This window comes from Mesoplodon mirus (assembly GCF_964341445.2).
Source record: "Mesoplodon mirus genome assembly, chromosome: 1".
Lineage (NCBI taxonomy): Eukaryota > Metazoa > Chordata > Mammalia > Artiodactyla > Ziphiidae > Mesoplodon > Mesoplodon mirus.
The window spans coordinates 13,598,213-13,622,356 of NC_138976.1; the positions used below are offsets into that span (position 1 = coordinate 13,598,213).

Here is a 24,144-nt window from a genome sequence, read left to right on the forward strand (position 1 = left end):
CAAGAACAGCACTATATTTTACACTAACATATTTCAGTATAATAGAAGTAAAAAAGTAACACGTTATCTTCATTTAAAATTTATATGCAATATTTACTATGAGCAAAGCCATGTGTTGCAGAGAAAAAAGGCTGACTCGGACACATCTCCTGCCCTCAAGGGGCTTAGCACCTGGTGGGGAAATAAGGCAGGGAACAGAAACATGATCACGAAAGGCTAAGGTGCCCTAGGAAATGTGCAGAGTGCTACCAAACTCAGAATCGAGGGAAACTCCTTCCAGGGTTAAGGAAAAGTTGGGGAAGTCTTCTTAGTGGCATGAAGCTGGACCATGAAAGCTGGGTCGGATCTGGACATTCCCAGAAAGGGAATTCCTAGAGAAGAAACAGTATGAGAAAGGCACAGAGGCATAAAACCTTGGGCATGTCCAGAAAACAACACAGGGGGAGAGCTATGCACGGCAGCCACAGCATGGATAGATAGCACAACACCAAGCTCGTTACAGAGGCATCAAGATTCAGGAATTTTATATTTGCATTTTAGGGGGAAACCAATGAAAATATCTCAAAATAAATCTACAGGACTATACTAGGACTCTCAAGAAAAACTATTGAAAAATGTACCCTGATGTGACCGCACTTCTCAGCTACTTCAGTTTCTCCCAGTCTCAGCGCTTCCTGGAGGTCAGCTCTGGCCTGGACCATGCTTCCCTGGAGTAGATGCAGCTCCTCCTTTTTATGCCCCAACTGTCTGTCCAAGACAGCCATCTCCTGCTGCTGACCTGTTACCTGCATTAAAGAAAAGTAAAGAACGCAAAGCCTGACAAAGTGCTGAGATGGGGAATATTTAGTCCAGCTAAAAGTTGTGTGGGGAAATAAGGAGGTAGTCTAATTCTCACAATCCTAGCTGCAAGAGTCAGGAAGGCCAGGCTGGGGGGCTGCAGGCATAAAATGCCTAATAAAGGCCTTGAGCTCACATAGGTAAAAACACTTAAATCACAGCAAAAACAACAATATGATAATAATGATTATCCTTCAGGTTATGGTTTTCAAAGAACTTTCCTATCTATATTTTACTCCAATTGGCAACCACCTTGGCAATGGAAGTTAGGCAAGGATTTAAAAAATTTATTCATTTTGTAAATTTAAAACTTACAATTTTAAGGGCAATACATATTTAGTTACAGAAAAGCAGAAAATGCAGACATGCAAAAGGAATAGAAAATATTCACAATCCCCCCCTTATCAGATGACCATGTTTGTACTCTGGTATAGACTAAAAATTCAAACACAAGTATACATAAACACATTTAACATAAATGATCTCAGAGCACATTGTGTTTTGAGACTCACTTATTCAATAATATACCGTACTGAGTTGAGATTCAAATTTGGGTTGGACTCTTCTTAACCACTAGGATATATAGCCTCATTTATGCTTTATACTTTATTCTGTATTTTCGAGTCTTTTCTACAATCAAACATGTATTACTTCTTATAATCATAGCACAAATGTAGGTTGCAGAGCAGCATGAACTGGTTTTCAAGGTGTCTGCTGCCATACCTGGCTTTGCAGCTTTTCCAGCTCTGCTCTCTTGGCCTGCAGGAGGGTCTCCGACTCTTTAAGCACCTGCAGGTGATGAGCCTCAGTGCGTTCTGCAGTCTCGATGTCTTTTTGCAGCTTCTGCAGCCTACAAAGCACCAGCGGTACTAGAGCAAATTGGAAGGGAGACAGAGCCCCAGGAGCCGCCTTCCAGCACAAGCCCCTTGAAGGCCTGCAGAGGCCGTACTTACTCTTCTGTCAGTTTTTCCTTCTTCTTGTTTAGACACTGGAAGTCTGAGTCTTTTGCTGCAACAACTTTGTTGATCTCTTTCAAGATTTCTTCTTGCTCAATTTTGTGCTGCTCCAAATCCTTTGTGTCAGCCTGGAGCAACCTAAAACACATCTCTTTATTTCCCCTAGACTCCTTAGACTTGACGTGCATTGTTTATCATAGAGCAATTATCGTCCTCTTAGAATCAAACTTCTCATTCATCTCACCGAGTACATCAATGGCTGAGGGAGTCCACCTACCTGAGCTGCTGATCGGCTTTGACAAGGTTAACAGCAGTTTCCTGAGCTCTCCTTTCTAACTCCTCAGCATCTTTCTCAGTTTGCAATAAATTTCTTTTGGCATCAGTGAACTTTTCAACAGCATCTTTTGTCTAGAAAAGAAACTGTCGTTAAAAGCAATTCAGTTACAATACTCTCTCACAGCTACTGGTATCGTAAATTGGCACAGCTCTTGGAAAACAAGACAATACAGAAAGACTGATAAAAATGTTCATTCACTTAGACTCTCCAATTCTCAAAAAAGAATTCAGAAGAACTATTACACAAAAATGCTCATTGTATACTGAAATAATATAAGACTTGACAAACAATCGATTCAGTAAGTGATAATGCATCAACATAATGGAATACTGTACAGTCTTTAAAATAATGACAATGTAGTAACATAGAAGAATGTTAATGATAAAATGTTGGCTGAAAATAAAATTTTAAATGGCTTAAGCACTGTAAGAGCAACTATAGAAAACTATCTTGTCAACAAAGACAGAAAGGCTATGCAAAAACAAATAGTCATCTGAGGGTGGTGAGATGGTGGATGATGTTTTATTTAAAAATAATCTGTAATATTATTACATGTTATTTTTTTCACTTAAAAATATCTACCCCAAAACAACAACCAAAAAAAATAGGAAAAAAAGAAATTAAAAAAAAGGAAAACAAGAAATTTAAAAAAGAGAAGAAAAAAGTGAAAAAAAACCCAAATATGTACCCAATTAAGTGGCAAGGAAGTGATTCTACCAATATTCCCTCCACATATTCTTCCTTTACTCTAGATATTATCTTGTTAAGTAAAACCCTATTAATCTAAGGATGATTTAATTATGGCTGAGAAACACAAATATTTAATACTTTTGAAGTATTTCAAAATCTTCCTATATATGATTTGGCAAAAACATCATTTTTTTTTTTTGTCACCTTGGTTTCTTTTTCTGTCTCAAATAAGAGGCTTAAAATAATGTCATGAGAGGTCCAAAAACAGAGTATGGTTTGTACTTGGTTCAGCAGTGACTCACTTTTCTGCCAAAACACTCCGTGTTGCAGATGCACTCAAGTCAGAGGCATCTGTATGTGAAGCTTGTCTAGTAAATACCCCGTGTGGATGCAAGAGGGTTTGGCCAGCTCCCAGAGAGCTAGATATTTCACCACACTTCTTTCCACTTCGGAGAGCTGGTTTCTACCAGATTCATCAGCAAAGCATGGGACAGAACTCACTATACACTACAGAAAGCCAGCCACGTCTCTAAGTAGTTTTTCATCCCCTTGTAGGTCAGGTTTTAACAAGTCTGGCACATTCCTTACAAAATGCAGCACTTTCTCCTTTCCTCTTCCCTTTTAGCCAGCTGCTTCCCTGAGTCATTTTGGGAGGATGAAGGAGGAAGAGCTTATTAGTCTCGGTTCACTTACTATCTCTGCCAACTACCGGTCTCAGCAGTTTTCTTTTATACACCAGGGATATATTTTTCTCTGGTCCTGCTCACACCTATTTTCTCTCACAGTAATCTAACATGTGACAGAAGAGGGAACTGATCACCTGGAAAGAGATGAGGAAACTTTTCCGTTCTTATTAAAGCCATCACTCACAGAATTTCTTTAATAAATCTTTCATTTCAGTTCCTGGGTAATAGATTTCTATTCATTTAAATTGATCCACGTTGAAATAACAATATAAAAATAGTAGTTCCTGATGTGCCCCATATGGATTCGGGACTTTTGTTTTTAATCCTGGAATTCCCATCTAAAGCTCTCTTGGTGAGTCAGAACTTTAGCTGTGTGACCCTGGGCTAGACCAGCCTCTGAGCTACATGTGCAAACTGGGCTAATGACCATCTTACAACGCTGCCAGGAAGGTTAAATGAAGTGGTATTTATAAAATAGCCAATGTGTGGCTATAGCAGGGGCTCATAAAAGGCAGTTCCTTTTCCTCCCCAACTTCCTCTGTGTTTCAGTCTTAAGAATACTACCTCAGGCCAAAAAATATTTGATTTTATATTACTATCAACTTGGAGAACAAAGTAAGAATAAGAGTCTTATGAGGTCCATTGTTATAAGAATATAAGACTGACCTATTTAACAGACACAGATATCACAGCCCGAATAATTTTTAAAAGACACACACAGGATAAGGAGGTGGGGTGTGTTAGGAACTAAATGACTTTCAGGAGCTTTAAATATGCTACTGCATTTAATTCATACTGAATTATACTCGGTTAATTCTAGTGTAATTAGTATAATCTAGGTTAATTATATTTCATTTAATTCATACCGAACAGCCTAGGTTTTCTTAGCCTGAATTTACAGAGGAGGAAAGCAAAGCTCGGGGACTTAAGCAACTTGCCCAAATCCTCACAGCTCCTTAACTAGCAGAGCACAGCCTGATTTGGACCACTGTGCTCTTCACGTTTTCTTTCTAACCCTTCCTGCCTCCACTGAGGACTGCAAGCCAGCAAGCCGTCTCACCCCAAGCACAGCAGCACATACTTTCTCGGTTGTGTGTGAAAGTTTACTCTCAGCTTCTGCCAGCAGTCGGTCAGCCTCCCTGAGCTCTGCTCGACGTTTCAGGAGGGTCTTCTCGATGCACTCAATTTCATCTACAATATCTTCATGGTGCCTGAGTGATTTTTCTATTTCTAGTTCATTCATAAGACTCTCAACATTTCCATCAATGAAGTCTCTAAAAAAATCATATATACACACTCATCAAGAGATTTTAAACGTGACAGTATAGACACTTGTAGCCTAATGATAAAAAGAGGCACAATGATTTTCTAATTTTATATGAGAACGGACTGGACAGACAGCTACATCTGATTAAGTTCAATGTCTATGCTTACCTTTTTACTCAACATGGAATACTGTTGACAATAAGTGGATAATATGTATAATGTATGAGGCAGTTGTTTTGTCCTTTTAAATATAAAGATTATTTTTTCATCAGCACTTGGTCAAGACAATGCTGATACTTCAATTCTTCTGTGGTATAAAAATAAAACAAACCACTGCCTCAATAATCATCCATTCCCTCAAAACTATCCTAAGTTTCTACTAGAGTAAAATTATGGTGACGATATTGGACAAATCAGAAAGCGTAACACAGGACTTGGTTAACTCAAGATTAAAGTCAAAATTATTTGAAAACGGGACTATCATTGACAGAAAAACATGAAAATAAATTCATCAACATATTAACAGATTAATTCTTCTTTGAACATTTTTGTGTTATCCAAATTCCCTAAAATGATCATTTATTATACATTTATAACTAGGAAAAGTAGTGGTTCTCCCATTGCACTACACCCCCCTCAAAAAACCTCACCTCCCCCATATACACCTACAAAAATGAAATAACCATCCCCCAAGCCTTCAAACATCTAGTCCCAACCTTCTCTCGGTATGACCCTTGGTTTTCCCTGCCAGGTCTATCAGTCACTCTTGCGTTTGCTCCTAGAAGGCAGAGACCATATCTCACTCACCTCTATGTACTCCACAGGTCTCCCCCCAACCCTGGTACCTGGGCCAGTCTGGCTTAAGGGACAAAAACTGGGGAACTGTCATAATTCATGGTCTAGTGCAGAAGATGGGCTTCTCCATAACTGACCCACGCAGCAGATACAAGCATTAGCTAACGGACCCTATGCCAGATGCTGGGGCACAGAGAGGGAGGCCCCGCTACTGCCCTTCTGGGTATCTTACAACATGGTCTGAACAACACTATGCCCAAGGTTGCCAACTCCAAACTGTGGGAGCCTGAGATGAGAAAGCTTTTCTGTCAGAGGGGATCCCTAACCTTCATCTGGAAAGACACACTGGAGTTAGGTGGGGGGAAGCCATTTCAGGCAAAGGACAGCATGTGCTAAGGTGGGGAGGCAGGAGAAAACGTGGTGCTCAGGGAAACCACAGCAAAGTGTAGGGCCAGAGTAAGTACCACGTGGGAGAGAAGGATAAAAAAGAGAGGTAGGGGGGCTTCCCTGGTGGCGCAGTGGTTGAGAGTCCGCCTGCCAATGCAGGGGACACGGGTTCGTGCCGCAGTCCGGGAAGATCCCACATGCCGCGGAGTGGCTAGGCCCGTAAGCCATGGCCACTGAGCCTGCGCGTCCAGAGCCTGTGCTCCGCAACGGGAGAGGCCACAACAGTGAGGGACCCGCGTACCGCAAAAAAAAAAAAAAAAAAAAAAAAAAAAAAGAGAGGTAGGGTTCAGATCTTGGAGGGCAGTATGTATGCTGGTGGGAATGAGAGACACAGGGCAGCGTGCACAGTTAGATCTCCAGCCATGTCGAGGGTGGGATGGAGAGAAAGACACTAGACCTGGAAGGCCTGACCTAGGATGAGGATGACTAAAGGCCAGGGTAGTGGAGACGAAAGAAGGGGACCAGTTTGAGAGCTCTTTGTGTATAGAGTCAGTAGGACTTGGAGAGCAGCTGGATGCCTGGGGGAGTGAGGGAAAGGCAGGTGTTGAGGACACCCAGCGTGTTTTCAGCCAGGGTAACTGGGGAGGGGTGGCGGTTGTGCCATTCTCCAAGAGGGACTACAAGAGGAGCTGGTATGGATTATTGGCCAAAAGAACTTAGACTTGTACTGTCCCATATGATAATCACCACGTGGCTATTAAATTAACTCTGTTCCTCAGTTCTATTAGCTACATTTCAAGTACTCAATAGCCACATGTGGCTAAGGCTACTGTTTTGGATAGTACTGATCTAGAACATTCCCATGATCACAGAAAGTTCTATTGGACAACACTGATTTAGGTTACCTTAATGAACTAATATCATATTCATCTGAATTATAAAGATAAAATGGCTAATAATTACTTTCGCTGTTGATGTTTCTGAATGGTTCTATGCAATTCTTCTACTTCGTGCTCTAAGTCTCTCTTCTCTTGCAAAAGATCATCAATATTATGATGCAGTTCTTCTATTTCTTTCTCACACTGCTGCTTGGATACTCTCATCCACTGTTCCTGTTTCTTTGATTTTAAATGCTGTATTATATCTTCCAATCTAGAAACTTCATTCTCCTGAGCAAAGAAAGAAATGCAATACTGAAATACCACATGATGTTTCCCCTTCTTCCTGCCAAAAACTGAAATTCACAGTGATTAAAGTGGTATCTTTGACCTGATAATAGTGGTAGCTTCTAAGACTTCAGTATGAAAAGAAAAATTAAGTCAAGCCAATTTCTTCACGTGCCATAGATGAAACTGATGGACCAATAGATCTTATATGACTCTTCCATCAGTCCAGCTACGGCTGATAAACAGTCACCAAGCACCTCCTGTGGATAATGTCTGGCTCCAGAGTTCAGCATCTAGCAGAAGACACAGACAGAGGTCTCTCCCTCCTCTGCGCACGTGAGAGGAGTTGGCTGAGAAGGATGCCTAGAGGAAGTGGTGTTCTGCCTGGTTTTGAAGAATAAATGAAATAGGAAATGACTATGCTGAAGAAATAATGTGCAAATGTAGGGAGGTATAAAGGCACACCTGGGAAACTACAGGAACAGCCGGGTACTGGTGGAGAGTAAAAGAACCAACAGAATTGCTATGAAAACAGTGTGCACTGCAAAACTGCAGGATAACACGAGTAACTACCATTTTTAACCATGTAAATATCCACAGTCCCTCTGAAACTAGTCTGGCCTACTAAAATGGGGCTGGTGGCTTGGCACCCAGGTATCCTAGTCCTTTATCTTCCTCTCAATCTGCTGAGAGGAAAAGGAAAAAATAAAGAACTCCAGGTGCCTTAAGTTTGAAGGAGGCCCTTGTAATGCATTTTATTTCTTTAAAACAAAAAAGTTATAAAGGAAGCTAGTGATTAGGAAGTAATCATTTCTTAGAATTTAGCCTAGAGGAAAATATGAAATACAGTAAAAATTTATACACAGTTAAATGAACTACACAGCCTACAAATAAAGAAATGTTATGCAGTCATAAAAATACTGCTTAAAAACACTTGTAAAACCATGGGGAAAATGCTTGTAACATTAAGTGGGAAAAACAGGACACAAAATTATGCGCATAAGTTAAGAACTATGAAAAGAAAGGAAGAATAATCATTAATTTCACCACCCAGAGATAACCCCCACCAAAACCTTACTGTATGCTGCTCTTACATGTGTTCATACACAAGCACACATAATATGTGTATGTACAGGTACAGGCACTAGTTTGTGAATATACCTATTCATACACATTAATATAGTACTTGTCAATAGAAAAATATATAAAAAGCTTTCTAAAAATGGCTATTTTCTGGACTGAAAGCATTTCTGTCATAAAATGGTTAAACCAGGTTCGTAGAATGGCCTGGTACCCTAACTCCTGTCCAGAACAGTGTTTTATTAAGAGGATGCTTGCTCAGTTCTAAACATCAGCCTTACAAACACACTTTCGGGATATAATCCACGCATAAGTAGGTCGACTCATCAAGTATATAACCTTACTCAGTCTCCCATGGAAGCAGTGTGGATAGGGGTCTTGTGTCTTTCCACTTACTAAGTTATGGTGCTCCGGGACATTGCAGTGCAGCACGCCCATTGGGATGAGGGGGATGGAGAAGTTGGGGGGTGGAGGCCCACATACGATGGGGGCCCCAGCGGGAGGCGGGCCATAAACAACAGTGCCAGGGGTGAGAGGTTGGCTGTTGGTGGGCAAGGGAGGAGGTGGTGCATACAGGGCCATGCCCTGGGGTACAGGAGAACCATCGGGAAACACGGTATACATCATGTATCCAGGAGGAGGCACAAATGGGCGGTCCTCTTGGTCATCCAGCTCGCTCTCTTCCTGGCTATCTCCTCCACTGTCTGCATCTTGAAACAAAAAAACAGAAGAGCATTTTACTCCCATGGCTCACTAGGTAAACATGTTCAGTAGAGAATAGCAGCGTTTAGGCCAAGATACCAGAGATGTGAAAATAAAATTCTATAAAAAAGGTCAAAAGCAGTTTTGAAAAGTGGATCAAACAGGGATGCAAATTATTTTCACCAGGTGAAGTTGAGTTTTTCTTTTTTTTTTAAACGAATGAACTTTATTTATTTTTTTTAATCTAAAATTTATTTTTGGTTGCATTGGGTCTTCGTTGCTGTGAGCGGGCTTTCTCTAGTTGCGGTGAGCGGGGGCTACTCTGCGTTGTGGTGTGCAGGCTTCTCATTGCGGTGGCTTCTCTTGCTGCGGAGCATGGGCTCTAGGTGCATGGGCTTCAGTAGTTGCAGCATGTGGGCTCAGTAGTTGTGGCACTTGGGCCCTAGGGCCCGCAGGCTTCAGTAACTGTGGCACATGGGCTTAACTGCTCCGTGGCATGTGGGTCTTCCCGACCAGGGATCGAACCGTGTCCCCTGCACTGGAAGGTGGATTCCTAACCACTGTACCACCAGGGAAGTCCCCTGAGTTTTTCTTATACCTATCTGTTGTTTTTTTTCCATCTTCATTCATTCATTCATTCATTCATTCAGCAACATTTGGGTGCCTGCTTTGTGCTACGTAAAAGACCAACAGAGGAGTGCTGTGAGATACCACAGCTCCCAGCTTTACCACTATCGGGACACACAGCCTCTCTCAGGTGTTGGTTCTCTTACTTATCTCCCCTATAAGCAGGAACTAGGTTTCTTTTTCCCACCGATGAAGAAAGCCTAGCACACAGCAGGCACTCAATAAATAGTTCCTGAATGAACAAATTCTCAGAAGGTAACATTCCCATTTTACAGATTAACAGTCTCAGAGCGGCTAAATAATTCCCCTAGGATAACACAGTTACTTAGTGAAAGTGCCAGGATTTACCCCAGGTCTGACTCTTCCCCCTGGAGCTCTGGAAGACAGACCTGTAACACTTCATTTCAGTCAAGCTAATTCGTGCCAAAACACGAGGAAGTAAACTGCCACATTCCAGGAGTGGAGGTGAAGATGCCGCTCAGTCTGCCGAGAAAGGCAGGGAGGAGGAAGGGTCCAGAAAAGGAGTGTTGTTTGAGGACCTGGGTCTTGCTGAAGGATGAGTAGGAATAGTTTTGGGAGAGAAAGGAGGAAGCAGGACATTCTGAACAGAGGGTTCAAAACATGGAGGTGCGAGAAACGTGGCATGCAGTGGGTATGGCTGACATGTGGGAGAGTGATGGAAGGTGAGACAAGAGGCCGTTGGCCAAGACCAGGTCACAGAGGGCCTTGCAGAGCAAGCTAAGGAGTCTGGACTGTGTCTTACGGATTTCAGGGAACCAATAAAAGGTCATTAAACAGGCAAGAGAAATGCAACTTCCCTGATGTAACTTACCTCTATTTGAACATGATTTATGTAACCCACTCCTGATGGGAGAATAAACCCAGTATCCTGAAGCAGGTGGAGGTGCACTGCGTTCCTTCCCATCCTGCCATGGTTTTCTAACAGGAGTTGAGGCTGCATACTTTAGGCCGACACCAGAGTCCTTGGTGGCCTGGGAACTGTGGCTGGAAACCTAAAATAAATGAGAGCAGAGCATACCATCTCTTAACAAATAAAAAGGCCGATGTGGAGAAATGTCGAAGTCTACAGCGAAGTTGAGAAAGAACTGTTTTTTTTTCATATATCGTAATTCTCATTTTTCACAGGCAGAAACGAGACGTGATTATGTGGTCATATAACCTGCATGGGTGTCAGCCTCCCGTCTCCCGTACTCATCTTTCCTGGTGGTTTCTCTTCTTTTGCCTAGTCCCTGATGGCCCAGCAACTAAGATCAAGGAAACAGGAGCTTTCAAGGCAAGCTGGGATATTAGTCTCCTGTTGTGCCAGAAGCTTGGAGTGGCTTTAGAGCTCTACTCTGTTACTCTCCCTCTCCTTTCAGTTGTAAGTCGACCCTCCAAACCCTCATCCAGCTCAGGCTTACAATGTTTTGCTCTAACCTATACTGCTTCCACCTGCAGCCCTGGCTGTGACACGGATGTCTGCTTCCCTTAGATTTCTGGGAGGAGGATTTCAGATTCTGCTTTTCGGGGTTCTGATTAAGTCTGAATGGCCCGGGGATCCTAGCGTGTGGGAGGTGCTTCTCCTGACTGCTGTTGTCAGCTGATTCTAGGAGGATGTTGCCCAGCCCCTCTGCTTTGGATAAGAGCCCCTTACAGTCCTCTCCTCCCTTCCCACATTCAGGCTGCAAGCCCTGACATTCTGCTGCCTGAACACCCCTCAATCCATCTCTGCTCTAGCTCCACTGCTCTGGCTCTGGCTTCTTCCATCCTTCACCCGAACGAGTTCGAACAGCCCCACGCAGAGTTCACCCACTACAAGTCTAGCCTCCACACTCTGCCTGATTATTCTTCCTAAACTGCAGCTCTGATCATAGCACACTCAACCGCAGTTTCTCAAGGCCTACATAATTAAGTGCAAGGGGTTTTGAGGCCCCTTTTGTTTTTTTTAAAAAAAAGCATGACCCCAATCTACGTTTTCTGTTTCACCTTTCACTGTTCCCATCCAGCCCTCCAGCCCTACGAGGGGCTAAGCCAACTCTCCTCTTCCTCACAAGCTGTTCCCTCCCTCCTGAAAGCCCATCCTTTGAGGGGGTGCTAAGTGCTGACTTCAAGCCCCTGTTTGGGAAGGCTTCTTCCCTAAACATCCCCATGAGGTAAATCTTTAACATTTCTCTGCAACTGGGGCACGGAAGTCCAGTCTGGTGTCACATGCATGTCACTGTTTCATAATCACATTGGTGTGCTTGTCTTCCCCACCAGCCCATGAGCTCTTTGAGAGCAGGGGCTATATGATGCATCATGGTTCCCCACCAAAGCCTTGTACTTGACCTAGACCTCAGTAAGTACTGAATGAATGTGTTAAAAGGAAATGCAATCCAGGTGCCTATTTTTCTGTCTGAGACTCTATAATTCTACTGCCATTTTCAAAAGGCTCTCTGGGCTCAAGTCACTTAATCTACCCTTATAGGATCCTTGTTCAGGGACCCCACACATACCACCTGAGCATGAGTGGGCAACTGCCACATTGCTTGGGAATGCCCTATTTCCATCTCACACAGCACAAAGTACTTAAGAACCTCAATGCATGGCTTAGCCTAGATATGTTGTTCTTGAGACCTGATCACAGATTTAGGGAAGGCAACACCGTCACACTTGCTTAAAGAAAATTTAGTATATATTCCCAGCACCACAGACTTCCTACTTTTGATGATGATGGTGGTGGCATAAAGTACCAATAGCCTCGTCTTTTGAAAGGATCTGCCATGCTGCTGACGTAATCATTCTGATAAGAAACTTCACGTCGGAGTTCAGCAATTTCTTCCAAAACATTTTCAAAGCTTCCTCTGTTATCTGTAAAAGGAAAGCCATTCTGTGAAGTTGGGTATGAAATCATCTACTTCCTCTCTCTCTCAAAATACAAAAGTGATTCCACGAGAGCCAATGACTTTTATCAGTTCCTCAAAGCTGCCGTTCAGCCTGTCCTTTGGTAATAAATTTTTGTTGGCACTTAAAGAGGATAGACATATCCTACTGCTGTTCACTTATAAAGTGAGCCAGAGAAAGAACAGATTTGTAAACATTATTTCTTTTGAAAATACAAAAATAAACCTCTCTTTGTAATCAAGTCCCTTGATACTGTACTTAAATTTTAAAAAGTGCTTTATTTATTAAGCTAATTATCACAGCTCTATAAATCGAGCACGGAATTGATCTGTAACAGTTAAATAATTTGCTAAAGGTAAAAAACAAACACGATGATTTAATTTTAGAACTACAAAACCACTACCAAAATCAAAGCCCAATACCTTACCAGCCCCAGTGAGGTCTAGTAAATTCCGCAGTCTTACGATCTCTTTCCTTTGTCTCTCCATGGTCTCATTCAGTTTTTCGATTTCTAGCACCTGTGAGTTTGCTCCTCTGGTGCCTACCTCTACTTTCTCCATCTCAGTTCGAAACTATTAAAAAATCACATATACAAAGTTGTCAATGAATATTCTTTCCCAGATGCAGTCTCCTTGCAGTAAGATTATAATTCTATAATTTTTTACTTATACTTTACTAATGAGGAACTGCATTACTCCTTACATTTAAACCATGCAATGCCTGGCACACAGCAGAGAATCAAGGACTGATTGACTATTGGCTGTACCTCAAAATTCTTTGAGATGTTGCCTACAGTAATTCAGTCTTTTAGGAACTGATAAGTACCCAGTAAGGAGGCGGTCTCATGGGGGTACCAGCACTGACCTGCTCCTCTTTATCCCTGAGGAGATTCTGCAGGAGTTCGATCTCTGCTTCTGCTCGGGTCAGATCCCTGGCGGCTTGTGCTGCCTTTCTGCTGAACCTCTCTGCTTCCTGCAGCTCCTACGGGGACGGAGGTGTGAGAAAGGCACCACTGCTATTGCAGGCTGCCCTCTTTCTTTCTTTCTTCCTCAGAATGAGTCCTCTGCTTTCATCAGATCGCCCGCCTAGCTACCCCATGCACCCGTAGTACCAAGTCCCACCTTATGTGTGCTGTTCCTATGATTTGGCAGCTCACTCTGGCACTCTTTGGGGGCCAAGTGGGCAGGGTTCCGCATCAGGAAGAGCAAGGACTGTTTCTTCTCTGTTCTACAGTCTGCCGTGACTGGTGTCTCTGAGGACCCCCATGGTTAGATTTTCCCTCCTATGACTTACTGTCTTAATCTCATAGCATTTGCATATTATAAAGACTATAACAGACTTATCTCAGTCAGGAGTCAAAATAACCCTGTGAAGTGACATATTATCATCAGACTGCACACGATGACAAAGACAAAAAGTTGAGGTTCAGAAGGGTTATACAGCGAGCCTTGAAGACCTCTGTTCGGATGTGTATTGACAGGTGCCTCCCTAAGCAGAGACCCCTACGCTTTGAGATTAGGAGAGTATGTTTCATTTGATGGCTCCTTTGGGACTCAATAGAGTACAGGACCCATGGTAGGGTTGTGACGGGGGAAATACAATCTTCAGGTCTGAAGAGGAACAGACAACTTTATGGTGGTTTATAAAAGAGCCAAAGTCTATAACAAGAGATCAGTAATACAAGTTGCTATGTTTTTCGACAGGGGCAGCCCTGGTGGAAACTTGTTCTGTGCGTGGGGACTCACCTCTGCGCGCTCCTGGTTAATTTTCATAACGGTTCCATGAAGGGACTTGAGCTGGTCTTTGGCAGTGGTGAGCTCAGCTGTGGCCAGCTTATCAGAGGCGGCCACAGCTTTCTTTAGTTTCTTCAGTTCTTTATCTAAACCAAGAAACTGTGCCTGAGATTTGGCATCTTCAAGTTTCTTCTAAAATAAAAGAAACACTAATTAAGGAGATGAATCATTTGGTAGCAGTGAATTAAGACATAAGCCCCATGAGGGCGGGGACTCTGTTCACACACCCCACGCCTAGAACCATACCTGGTACTCAGCAGGTGCTCCTGAGTGAATAAATAAATAACAACATCTCAAAGCTGTATGATAACTTAGAATGAAATCAGTATACTTAGTCAAGAATCTTCATGATCATAAATCCATTCATTTGTTGTAGAAACATTTCTTGGCGCCATCACCAAGCAATGGGCCCGCCCCTTGTGATCGTGGAGTCAGGCACTGGGCATAGGGTGGTAAACAAAACAGACTTGGCTGCTGCCCTCAAGGAGCTTATGAGAGACATGTATTAAACAAACACTCAGACAAATGTGTAACTAACACTGTGATCACTGCTATCCAGGGACAGAACAAGGTACTATGTGGAGGCCAGCAGGGGAGACCTAGATTGCTGGGGGGAGGGCTTTCAGGAAGAAGAATGGGGGAGGGGCATGGTCCAGGAGAAGAAATGGCCAGGAGGGAAGACAAAACTTGGGAAGTCTCAGGAACTGAAAGAAGCAGCACGGTAAGAAAAGGAGAGAGCTCAACAGAGGCGAATCATGCAAGGGCTCAGAGGGTGAAGAATTTTTGCCTTTATCCTAAAGACAACAGAAGCTGCTGGAGACAAGGGGAGATGGGGAGGGACTGACAAGAGCCTATTCACGTTTTTGGAAGAGCGTGTTGGCTGCTCTGTGGAGCAGGTCATGAGTGGAAGTGGGGGACTGTCAGGTGGCCACAGCAGTTGTCCAGAAGTGAGATGATGGCTGGATGAGGGTGATGGCACTGGAGAAGGACAAAGTGCAAATATTCCAGAGAGATTTTGGAGGCAGACTCAATAATACTTGGGAACTGATGGGTTCTCAGTGAAGCACGAAGCAAGTCATTCACTGGGGCTGGGAGAAGGGAGAGGGTAGGTGTGAGACGTGAGAAGGTACGAAACAGTGCAGCAAGGGAATGAGCCTACCAGAGAAAAGGGTAATGCTGCCCATTTGAGGCTGGCAAACATTTATAGTGTTACTGCTATGCCTGGATGGGTGACTTTTTTCTTCAGGAATACTTAGCCATGGGTGCAGGGCTAAAGAAAGCAGATAGCTGCAGTTTTGTCATAGAAGATAGGAGAAAAGAGCAAGGGATCTGAGGATATTTGCAAAAAAGAGCGATAGTGGGAGACCATGGAATTTAAGTTGGACAAGGAAGAAAGTAAAGACAGGAAAGCCTAACACACAGAAAAGGTGGGGGTAATGCACTGGGATTATCAAGAAGGTTGAAAACCTGTCAGCATGACTCAGCCCCATAGCATTTAAGCCCCACCTAACTGACTCTCAAGTCACTCCTTACATCCCAATTCTCTTGCTTCCATCTAGCATGGCACCCTTGTCTCAGGCTCTTGATTTGATGACATGCATCTAGGTCTCTCTAGGTCAGGTCCACCTCTGGACCAGCAATGCAGCCAGAGGTGACCGTGGATCACACCCCTCTCAGCTGCCCCATTGCTGGGTGCAGGACCCTGGCAGTGGGGACTCATACGTCTCTTTCCTAGTCTTGCCCACCTTCTTCTCTAACTCTTGGAGTTGGGCCAGAATTCTCTCCTTCTCTTCATCAGCTTCCTGAAGTTGGAGATCTGTAAGGCCTTGGATTTCCTCCATACTTTTTAGATTTTCTTGTAAATAGTGAATTTCATTCTCTAACTGCTGAATTCTTGCTTTGTGTTGCCTCTTGTCAAAATTAATCTGTGAAGAAATCAAGTTTCAAAGATGATTTTTAAGCAAAATATGTTTTGAGCAAAATAAAAACCTTCTAGAGAATTATATTTCATTTTACTAAAGAGTAAAATGAAATGCTGTGCTAATGAGTTACTGGGGATGGCTTTATCACAACTGTCCTCTAGGATCCATTTTAATGTTTGCCTGATCATTAAAATAATTACATCAAAAACTCAGATCCTGGCACTATACTACACTCTAGCGATGTTGTATTATCCACTTGCACGTTAAGAAACATCTCTCACTTGCTTCCAAAACAAGGAAAACACAGTGTCACAAAGAAGCGTGACTTTGACATCAGTAACCACATTTAGAGTTGAATTTTAGTCACACCTAGTTTGACTTATTAGGAGTGAAACTAACAACAATTACACTGTATTTTAAAAAATTATACCTTTATTAATTATACCTTAATAAAGGTATACCTTATAAAGGTATACCTTTATTAAGGTATAATCTACATAACAGACACTCTTTTCTTTCTTTTTTCTTTTTTTTTTTGGCTGTGCCACACGGCTTGTGGGATCTTAGTTCCCCATCAGGGATCGAACCCTGGCCCTGGGCAGTGAAAGCAAGAAATCTTAACCACTGGACCACCCAGGAATTCCCTACATTGCATTTACATGAGAAAGGAAGCACTGTAATTTGCTGAAAAATATGAATGTTTTCTAAACACTTCCCTCTAGCTGCCTCTTGCCCTTCTCTTACTCTTGCTTCAAGGGCTCTCTCACAGGCCTGCCTGAACTCTTCTTGTCCGCTGGCCAGCTTCTCCTGATGCAGAGCCACTTCTTCTTGGAGTTTTCTCTCTCTCACTTGAGCTTCCTCTTTTTCCCACTGGGAACGTGTAAGGATTTCACTGAACTGTTTCTGCAAATCAGCGAGACTTTTCCCTAAGACATCGGAAGGACTATGGATTCTGGTAAGGGAGGGAAAAAAAAATGGTATAAGTGTGACATTTTATTTTTGATGCTGGATGCTGGGTGCAAACATGCCGGTAACATTAGTGCAGAAGTAAAAAGAGTTGTGAGGAATGGGACTGGTGTCAATCTGTAGCAAATTACTGTGCACCTCCTCAGTGCAAATCATTTTTTTATTAAATGACTGTTGCCACTCTGAAAGCACAGGCTCCTGTCAGGCTAACAATGTGTGTTCAAAGAATAAATGTCCATTTCATATATTCAAATTAGCCTCAGTTTTCTTTTGATATTTGTTTTCTATTTAAAATGCATAATGTGACTCTATTTCCTGACCATCTGCAGAAAGCTTTCAAGAACAAGTTACTCGTAAAGCCTTTGTGTTTTTTAAATTAAATAATACCAAAAAGTATAAAAGATTAAAAAAATCAGTGACAGGCAACTTGAATTAAGCAACCTGTGTCTCAATCATGGTAATATGATAAGGGAAAAGGGAAACCTTACAAAAGAACTCAGCCATTAACAGTAGTTGGAAAGGTGATTTCATCATTGAACCCCACATTCACAACTCAGCCCACTCTCTACCTGGAGGTCTTGATTTTCCATTACCTCATCTCCCCAGCTCCTGATTTCAGTTTTCTCCTTAGCTCATCTACACGAGCTGCCACTTCTTCTGGACGAATCAAACCATCAACTACATGGTTAAGGTGATTCTGGAAATCTTTAAGTTGCTGTTTTAACAGGTTATTGTCATCCTGTGGAGGGGGTAAAATGGAGAGGGGTAAAAATTACCAAAACAAAATAAAAAACACACCCAAATACACACACACAGCCCATATTATTTACCATATAACAGTTCCAGTCAACTCCCTTTACCAGTTTTTTTAAAAACCCTTTGCACTATGGCCAACAATACCTGAATCTATTGATTAATCCGAAGTCACAAAAGACACAAACAGGCATTATGATGTGTCCTGATGTGATGCAAAAAAGAAGTACGTATGAACACTACCTAAGACTGTCTTCTTGCCAAAGAGTAAATAACTTGAACCTGAATAAGCCTCCATATGTGACATAAGAACATGTTAATCAATGCCATGGGGATGCAACCACCAAAATCTAGACTATGGGAAACTCTACAGGACAAAGACCTGGTTTTCTTTAGTATGTAACAAAGAGAAAAAAAAGAGCAAAACTATAGATTACAGGAGACAAGAGTCAAGTCATCCAAATGCAATGTGTGCACATTATTTGGATTCTGATTCCAACATAACACTTCTAAAAAATTTATAATTTGAACATTTTGTACACTTAAGGTATTTGACAATATCAGGGAGTTATTGTAATTTTTTTTTTTTTTGCGGTACGCGGGCCTCTCACTGCTGTGGCCTCTCCCGTTGTGGAGCACAGGCTCCGGACACACAGGTTCAGTGGCCATGGCTCACGGACCCAGCCACTCCACGGCATGTGGGATCTTCCCGGACCGGGGCAGGAACCCGTGTCCCCTGCATCGGCAGGCAGACTCTCAGCCACTGAGCCACCAGGGAAGCCTGGGAGTTATTGTAATTTTAAGGTGTAACGATAGTATCCGTGTTTATGCCTCTTTTTTTTTTGGCCGTGCTGCATGGCTTGTGGGATCACAGTTCCCTGACCAGAGATTGAAGCCGGGCCATAGCAGTGAAAGCTCGGAATCCTAATAACCACTAGGCCACCAGGGAACTACCCTATGCTTCTTTTTTAAAGCCTTATTTTTTAGAGATACATACAATAGTACAGTATTTACAGATAAAATCAGATGTTTTGGATTTACTTCAAAATAATTCAGTGTGTGAACAAGTGTGAGGCGTGAGGTGTGGAGGGTATTATAGAGGAAATAAGACTGGCCATGTGTTACAGATGAAGTAAGATAGTCCATGTGTTGAAACTGTTGAAGATGAGTGATATATACATAAGGATTCATTTTAGTATTCTATTTATGTATATGCTTGAGAATATATATAATTCAAACTTAGAAAAAACAAAAACAAAAAACACCTTCCCATAATACTCAGCTTTATCTGCCAATCAACTGAAAAATGCAACATCTAATACTGAAGTTCTCTAATAGCTTACAATTCTCTGTGGGAGTATTTGTTATATGCTAGGATATTTTCACTAAGAAACTAATGAACATAACTAGACCCCAGAATTAAATCCAGACAGTACCTCTTTCAAGTAAAAAGAAACTGCTAAAATTTCTCTAAACTGTACAGAAAAAATAGTTCTATATCCTAAGTTATTGACTATATTCCCCTGAATACCTATATTCTACTTAAGTGATTTTCTTCAAACTTGGTATAACATTGGGTTTTTTGTTTTTTGGGGTTTTTTTTTAACACTGTTAACTAAATTGGAGAATGAGCATTGCAATGAACGTGCCTGTCCACCCACATATGCACTACTTTCTAATCCTGGCCACAGGTGATCTGACCCAAGGACAGCCAATCCACTGACTAGCCAGAAAACAAGTTCTCTCCCTCTCCAAAATGTGAACCAAGATCCAGTCCAGCAAGTCTGTATGAGAGCTAGACCTGTAAAGTTATGCGAGCCTGGGGCTGGGGTTGATGCTGGGCCAAAATGCAATGCCCGGGGAGACAGAGAAGGAGAAATGAGAGCCGCACAGGCCCTGGAAGGTTAACAGAGCAGCTCTGGTCACCAGCAAGCTGCCTGTCTCCTTCCTTGAGCTAGTATTAGTAGGTTTTGGTTCACTGCAACTAAATGATTTCTGACAAAGATAAATGTAGAGTGAGTTTAACTTGTACTCTGCATCAGGAGGTCAGTAGGCCAAGTAACCAAAGGACCTAGGTCCAACTAAGGGAGTCTTACAGCATGGACCAGCATTCTGGAAAGCTGACCTCAATTTCTACCTTGGAGAGAGACCCCTGAAATCCTTTTCTTTAATAGATGTGTACTGAAGTATTTATGGTTGAAATAAAGATGTATGAGATTTTCTTTAAAATATTCCAGCAAAAAAAAAAATGTGGATTAACTGAAATAAGAACAGCAGAATGTTGACAATTGTTTAAGCTGAGTAAATGAAAGGGCATAAGGCTATCTTCTCTCTGATTTTGTGATTATTTGAAAATTTCCAAGGTAAAAATAAAAAATAATAATCCAGTGAACACCCAATACATACACACAACACACACAAGAATGGAAAACATGTATATCTTTTTTTTTTTTTTTTTGCGGTATGCGGGCCTCTCACTGTTGTGGCCTCTTCCGCTGCGGAGCACAGGCTCCAGACGCGCAGGCTCAGCGGCCATGGCTCACGGGCCCAGCCGCTCCGCGGCATGTGGGATCTTCCCAGACCGGGGCACGAACCCGCGTCCCCTGCGTCGGCAGGCGGACTCTCAACCACTGCGCCACCAGGGAAGCCCACATGTATATCTTTTATGATATTTACTTCAGAAGCTAAAATGATAGCAGTAAAAATTAAATTCTAGGTAACTAGATTTTCTTTTTTTTTTTTTTTTTTGTGGTACGCGGGCCTCTCACTGCTGTGGCCTCCCCCGTTGCGGAGGACAGGCTCCGGACGTGCAGGCTCAGTGGCCATGGCTCACGGGCCCAGCCGCTCCGCGGCATGTGGGATCCTCCTGGACCGGGGCACGAACCCGTGTCCCCTGCACCAGCAGGCGGACTCCCAACCACTGCACCACCAGGGAAGCCCTAACTAGATTTTCTTAAACTTTGAGAAAAAAAATATTCAAGGCATTGGAAGAAGAGAGAGAGAATTTGGGTGAGTTTAGTCTTATTTGTCACAAACCCCCCTAGATGAATTTTTTGAGCCTTCCCCCAAACCACAATAACTCTGCCCCTTGATTTCTGGTGAAGTATAACAGCTGCCACCTCGGTCAGCTAAGTGACCCCTGACCTCACAGATCTGGAAACCTACGTGTTGATCCAGGTACTTGTTTGTTCAGACATGTGTCCTCTTTGAGAGCGTTTAATTACCTGGAAAATCCTGTCCACTTGCTTCTTGGGCAGTTTGTTGGGCAGATTATTGTGACAATAGCTATAAAAATAGTCTGCCAAAGAAAACTCTCATAAATGTAAAATGACTGCATTTTTAATGACATTCCTTCTGAGAAGGGGACTGAAAACTTTACAATTAAGAAGTTCTAGTTAAATTCCTGGATAATTACAAAGATATTTCAGTGGAAGAAGAATGCATCAATCTTATAATTTTAGCTCAGTCTGGTAACAAAGCCGCTTCTAGCGGAAATGCAAGGTACTGCTGTCCCCCCTGAGTTTACCTAGTGTTCTCTGTTTCCCATCGACACTGCCTCTATCTCTTAGCACCATAATAACAACACAAAGGATATGCATATTAATAATCTTAAAATGATCGCAACAGAGGCTATGGTACTATCCCATCCAGAATTCCTTTTTTCTAATAACTCAAGTAGCTTACTACATATATGAGCAGGTTGTGAAGTATCTGACATAAAGATGGCAACATATTTGGGTGTCCCATATAAAGAATGTATTGGGAGCCAATAAGTCTCTACCTGCAGCTGTTTAAGTTGGGTGCGGAGCTCACTATTTTCTTGTTCCTTTTCTTCTGAGAGCTGGGCTTTTCCGAGTGCATTCTTGAGGGCTTGCTTTTCTTTCTCAAGTTCTGTTTGAACAGCTGATTGTTCTAACTATTGCCATAGGAAGCGATGATACAAAAAAAGTAAAATAGCAATAATTTATGATCTAATAAGGCATAAATAAATTTACATACACATGCAATCCCTTGGGAGCTTTGGTTTTATAACGACTCAGTTTTACATTTGTACCCCCAAGTTTAAAAGCCCAAGGTAAGCTTTTCACACGCCTCCTTAAACTATTAATACATAAGGAAAAGCAAGCATCAGAATCAGCTCAGCCCAGGTACGCCAATTCAGAATCTCCAGGAGTGAGCCTAAATACCTACCTTTAAAAGCTCTGTGAGTGATTCAACAGTTACTGCTCTCTTTCCCCTTAGACCAATATTTCTCACACTGTGGTCCTCAAATACCTGCATCAAAATCACTTGCTGCACCTGTTAAAAATACAGATGCCTGGACTCCCTCTCAGACTTGATGGGCCAGAATTTCTAGGCAAGGCCCAGGAATCTGCATTTAACAGGCATCACAAGTGATTTCATATAACTAAAGGGTCCCACTCATAGATCTGTAAATCAGAGAGAGAAGATCTGTTATGCTCCACAATCTCGATGTGTGGTTTGAAGACCAATCCTGGTAGTCCTGATGCAAGGAAAGGAATGTCCCTTTCAATACCATATGAATTTGTGAAAAGGCCAGGCTGCTGTAATATTTTTGTCAAGATTTAAAAGAAAAAAAAAAAAGGACAATGGAAGTACAAAAGACAATGGATTTTAAGCCAGTAAGGGCTGGCTTAAAAACTTTTGAAAGAAGAAAATTTATTTCAAAGGAGATGCTAACCAGAAATTGTATTTACTATTATTTTAAAATATGTATTTACTGTTATTTTAATTGTTTCCGTCCCAACCTCTTGTTTTCCACACTCTGATCAGGTCAACTACAGTTTTATAAAACTTGGTACTCTTAAGAAATATAACACTGACAACTGGCAAATGGTCATTTGATATCATTTGGTATCTAATGTAAAGGACCACAAAGTAATATAATTACTATAATAAGCCTATTTTTATATCCTTTTCTAATCATATGAATGCCATTTTACATGAATTCCTGGGATTCAAACTATCTTATTTTTTAAAATAATTAATTAATTTTAAATTATAGTTGATTTACAATGTTTCAGTATACAGCAAAGTGATTCAGTTACATAAATATATATCTATTCTTTTTCAGATTCTTTTCCATTAGAGGTTATTATCAATACAAGATATTGCATACAGTTCCCTGTGCTATATAGTAGGTCCTTGTTGTTTCCCTATTTTATATACAGTAGTGTGTATATGTTAATCCCAAATTCCCAATTTATCCCTCCTCCCCCCTTTCCCCTTTGGTAACCACAAATTTGTTTTCTATGTCTGTGAGTCTATTTCTGTTTTGTAAATAAGTTCATTTGTATCATTTTTTTAGATTCCACATATAAGTGATATCATATGATATTCGTCTTTCTCTGTCTGACTTACTTCACTTAGTATGATAATCTCTGGGCCCATCTAGGTTGCTGCAAATGGCATTATTTCTTTTTTTTTTTTTTTTTTTACAGCTGAGTAATATTCCACTGTATATAAATACCACATCTTCTTTATCCATACATATGTCGATGGACATTTAGGTTGCTCCCATGTCTTGGCTATTGTAAATAGTGCTGCTATGAACATTGAGGTCCATGTATCTTTTCAAATTAGTTTTCATCTTTTCCAGATATATGCCCAGGAGTGGGACTGCTGGATGATACGGTAACTCTATTTTTAGTTTTTTAAGGAACCTCCACTTCTCCATAGTGGCTGCATGAATTTACATTCCCCTAACAGTGTAGGAGGGTTTCCTTTTCTCCACACCCTCTCCAGCATTTATTATTTGTAGATGATGGCCATTCTGACCAGTGTGAAGTGGTACCTCATTGTAGTTTTGATTTGCATTTCTCTAATAATTAGCGATGTTGAGCATCTTTTCATGTGCCTGTTTCAAACTATCTTATTTTATTTAACTTTCATCCAGTTAGAACCTATTGACCCTCCTCATGTGCCAGGCACTGAAACAGGCATCTACAATCTGGGCATTCACTGTGCTCTGAGTCTAGCAGGAGAGACAGACAATCTAAACATGATTTCATACACAAGCTAAAATGCTTTGACTGAGCACAGGTTAAAGGAAAATCAAAGTAGAGTCCTGAATCCAGATTTTCAGTAGGCATAACAGAAGGTGAGGGCGGGCTTCCTGGAGGAAGATGCAACCCATTTGGCTAATAGCTAAACAAAACTGTATTTTAATGTGATCAAGAATATATTATAACTGGCCTCTGTCTTCCTCTCTGCCCTTATCTCTCACTCTCATTCCCTACTCCTCTTCTCGCTCCTGGCATACTGGAGGCATACTTTC

General features: G+C 41.8%; 1 protein-coding gene across 5 annotated transcripts in view; it reads right to left on the minus strand.

The window, feature by feature from the left end:
• The window catches only part of CNTRL (centriolin), an 84,473-nt gene that overhangs the window by 16,866 nt on the left and 43,463 nt on the right, over positions 1–24,144 (minus strand). For all 5 annotated transcript variants that reach the window (XM_082615067.1, XM_082615068.1, XM_082615069.1 and 2 more), the window contains 16 exons: positions 21,628–21,762; positions 17,687–17,832; positions 16,872–17,079; positions 15,951–16,130; positions 14,158–14,337; positions 13,277–13,393; positions 12,840–12,984; positions 12,231–12,379; positions 10,362–10,542; positions 8,597–8,910; positions 6,918–7,123; positions 4,588–4,780; positions 2,071–2,201; positions 1,791–1,931; positions 1,561–1,687; positions 621–785 (listed from right to left, as the gene is read on the minus strand). In XM_082615067.1, coding sequence (XP_082471193.1) covers positions 621–785; positions 1,561–1,687; positions 1,791–1,931; positions 2,071–2,201; positions 4,588–4,780; positions 6,918–7,123; positions 8,597–8,910; positions 10,362–10,542; positions 12,231–12,379; positions 12,840–12,984; positions 13,277–13,393; positions 14,158–14,337; positions 15,951–16,130; positions 16,872–17,079; positions 17,687–17,832; positions 21,628–21,762 — 2,718 coding nt within the window. The remainder of the gene's footprint in view (positions 1–620; positions 786–1,560; positions 1,688–1,790; positions 1,932–2,070; positions 2,202–4,587; positions 4,781–6,917; positions 7,124–8,596; positions 8,911–10,361; positions 10,543–12,230; positions 12,380–12,839; positions 12,985–13,276; positions 13,394–14,157; positions 14,338–15,950; positions 16,131–16,871; positions 17,080–17,686; positions 17,833–21,627; positions 21,763–24,144) is intronic.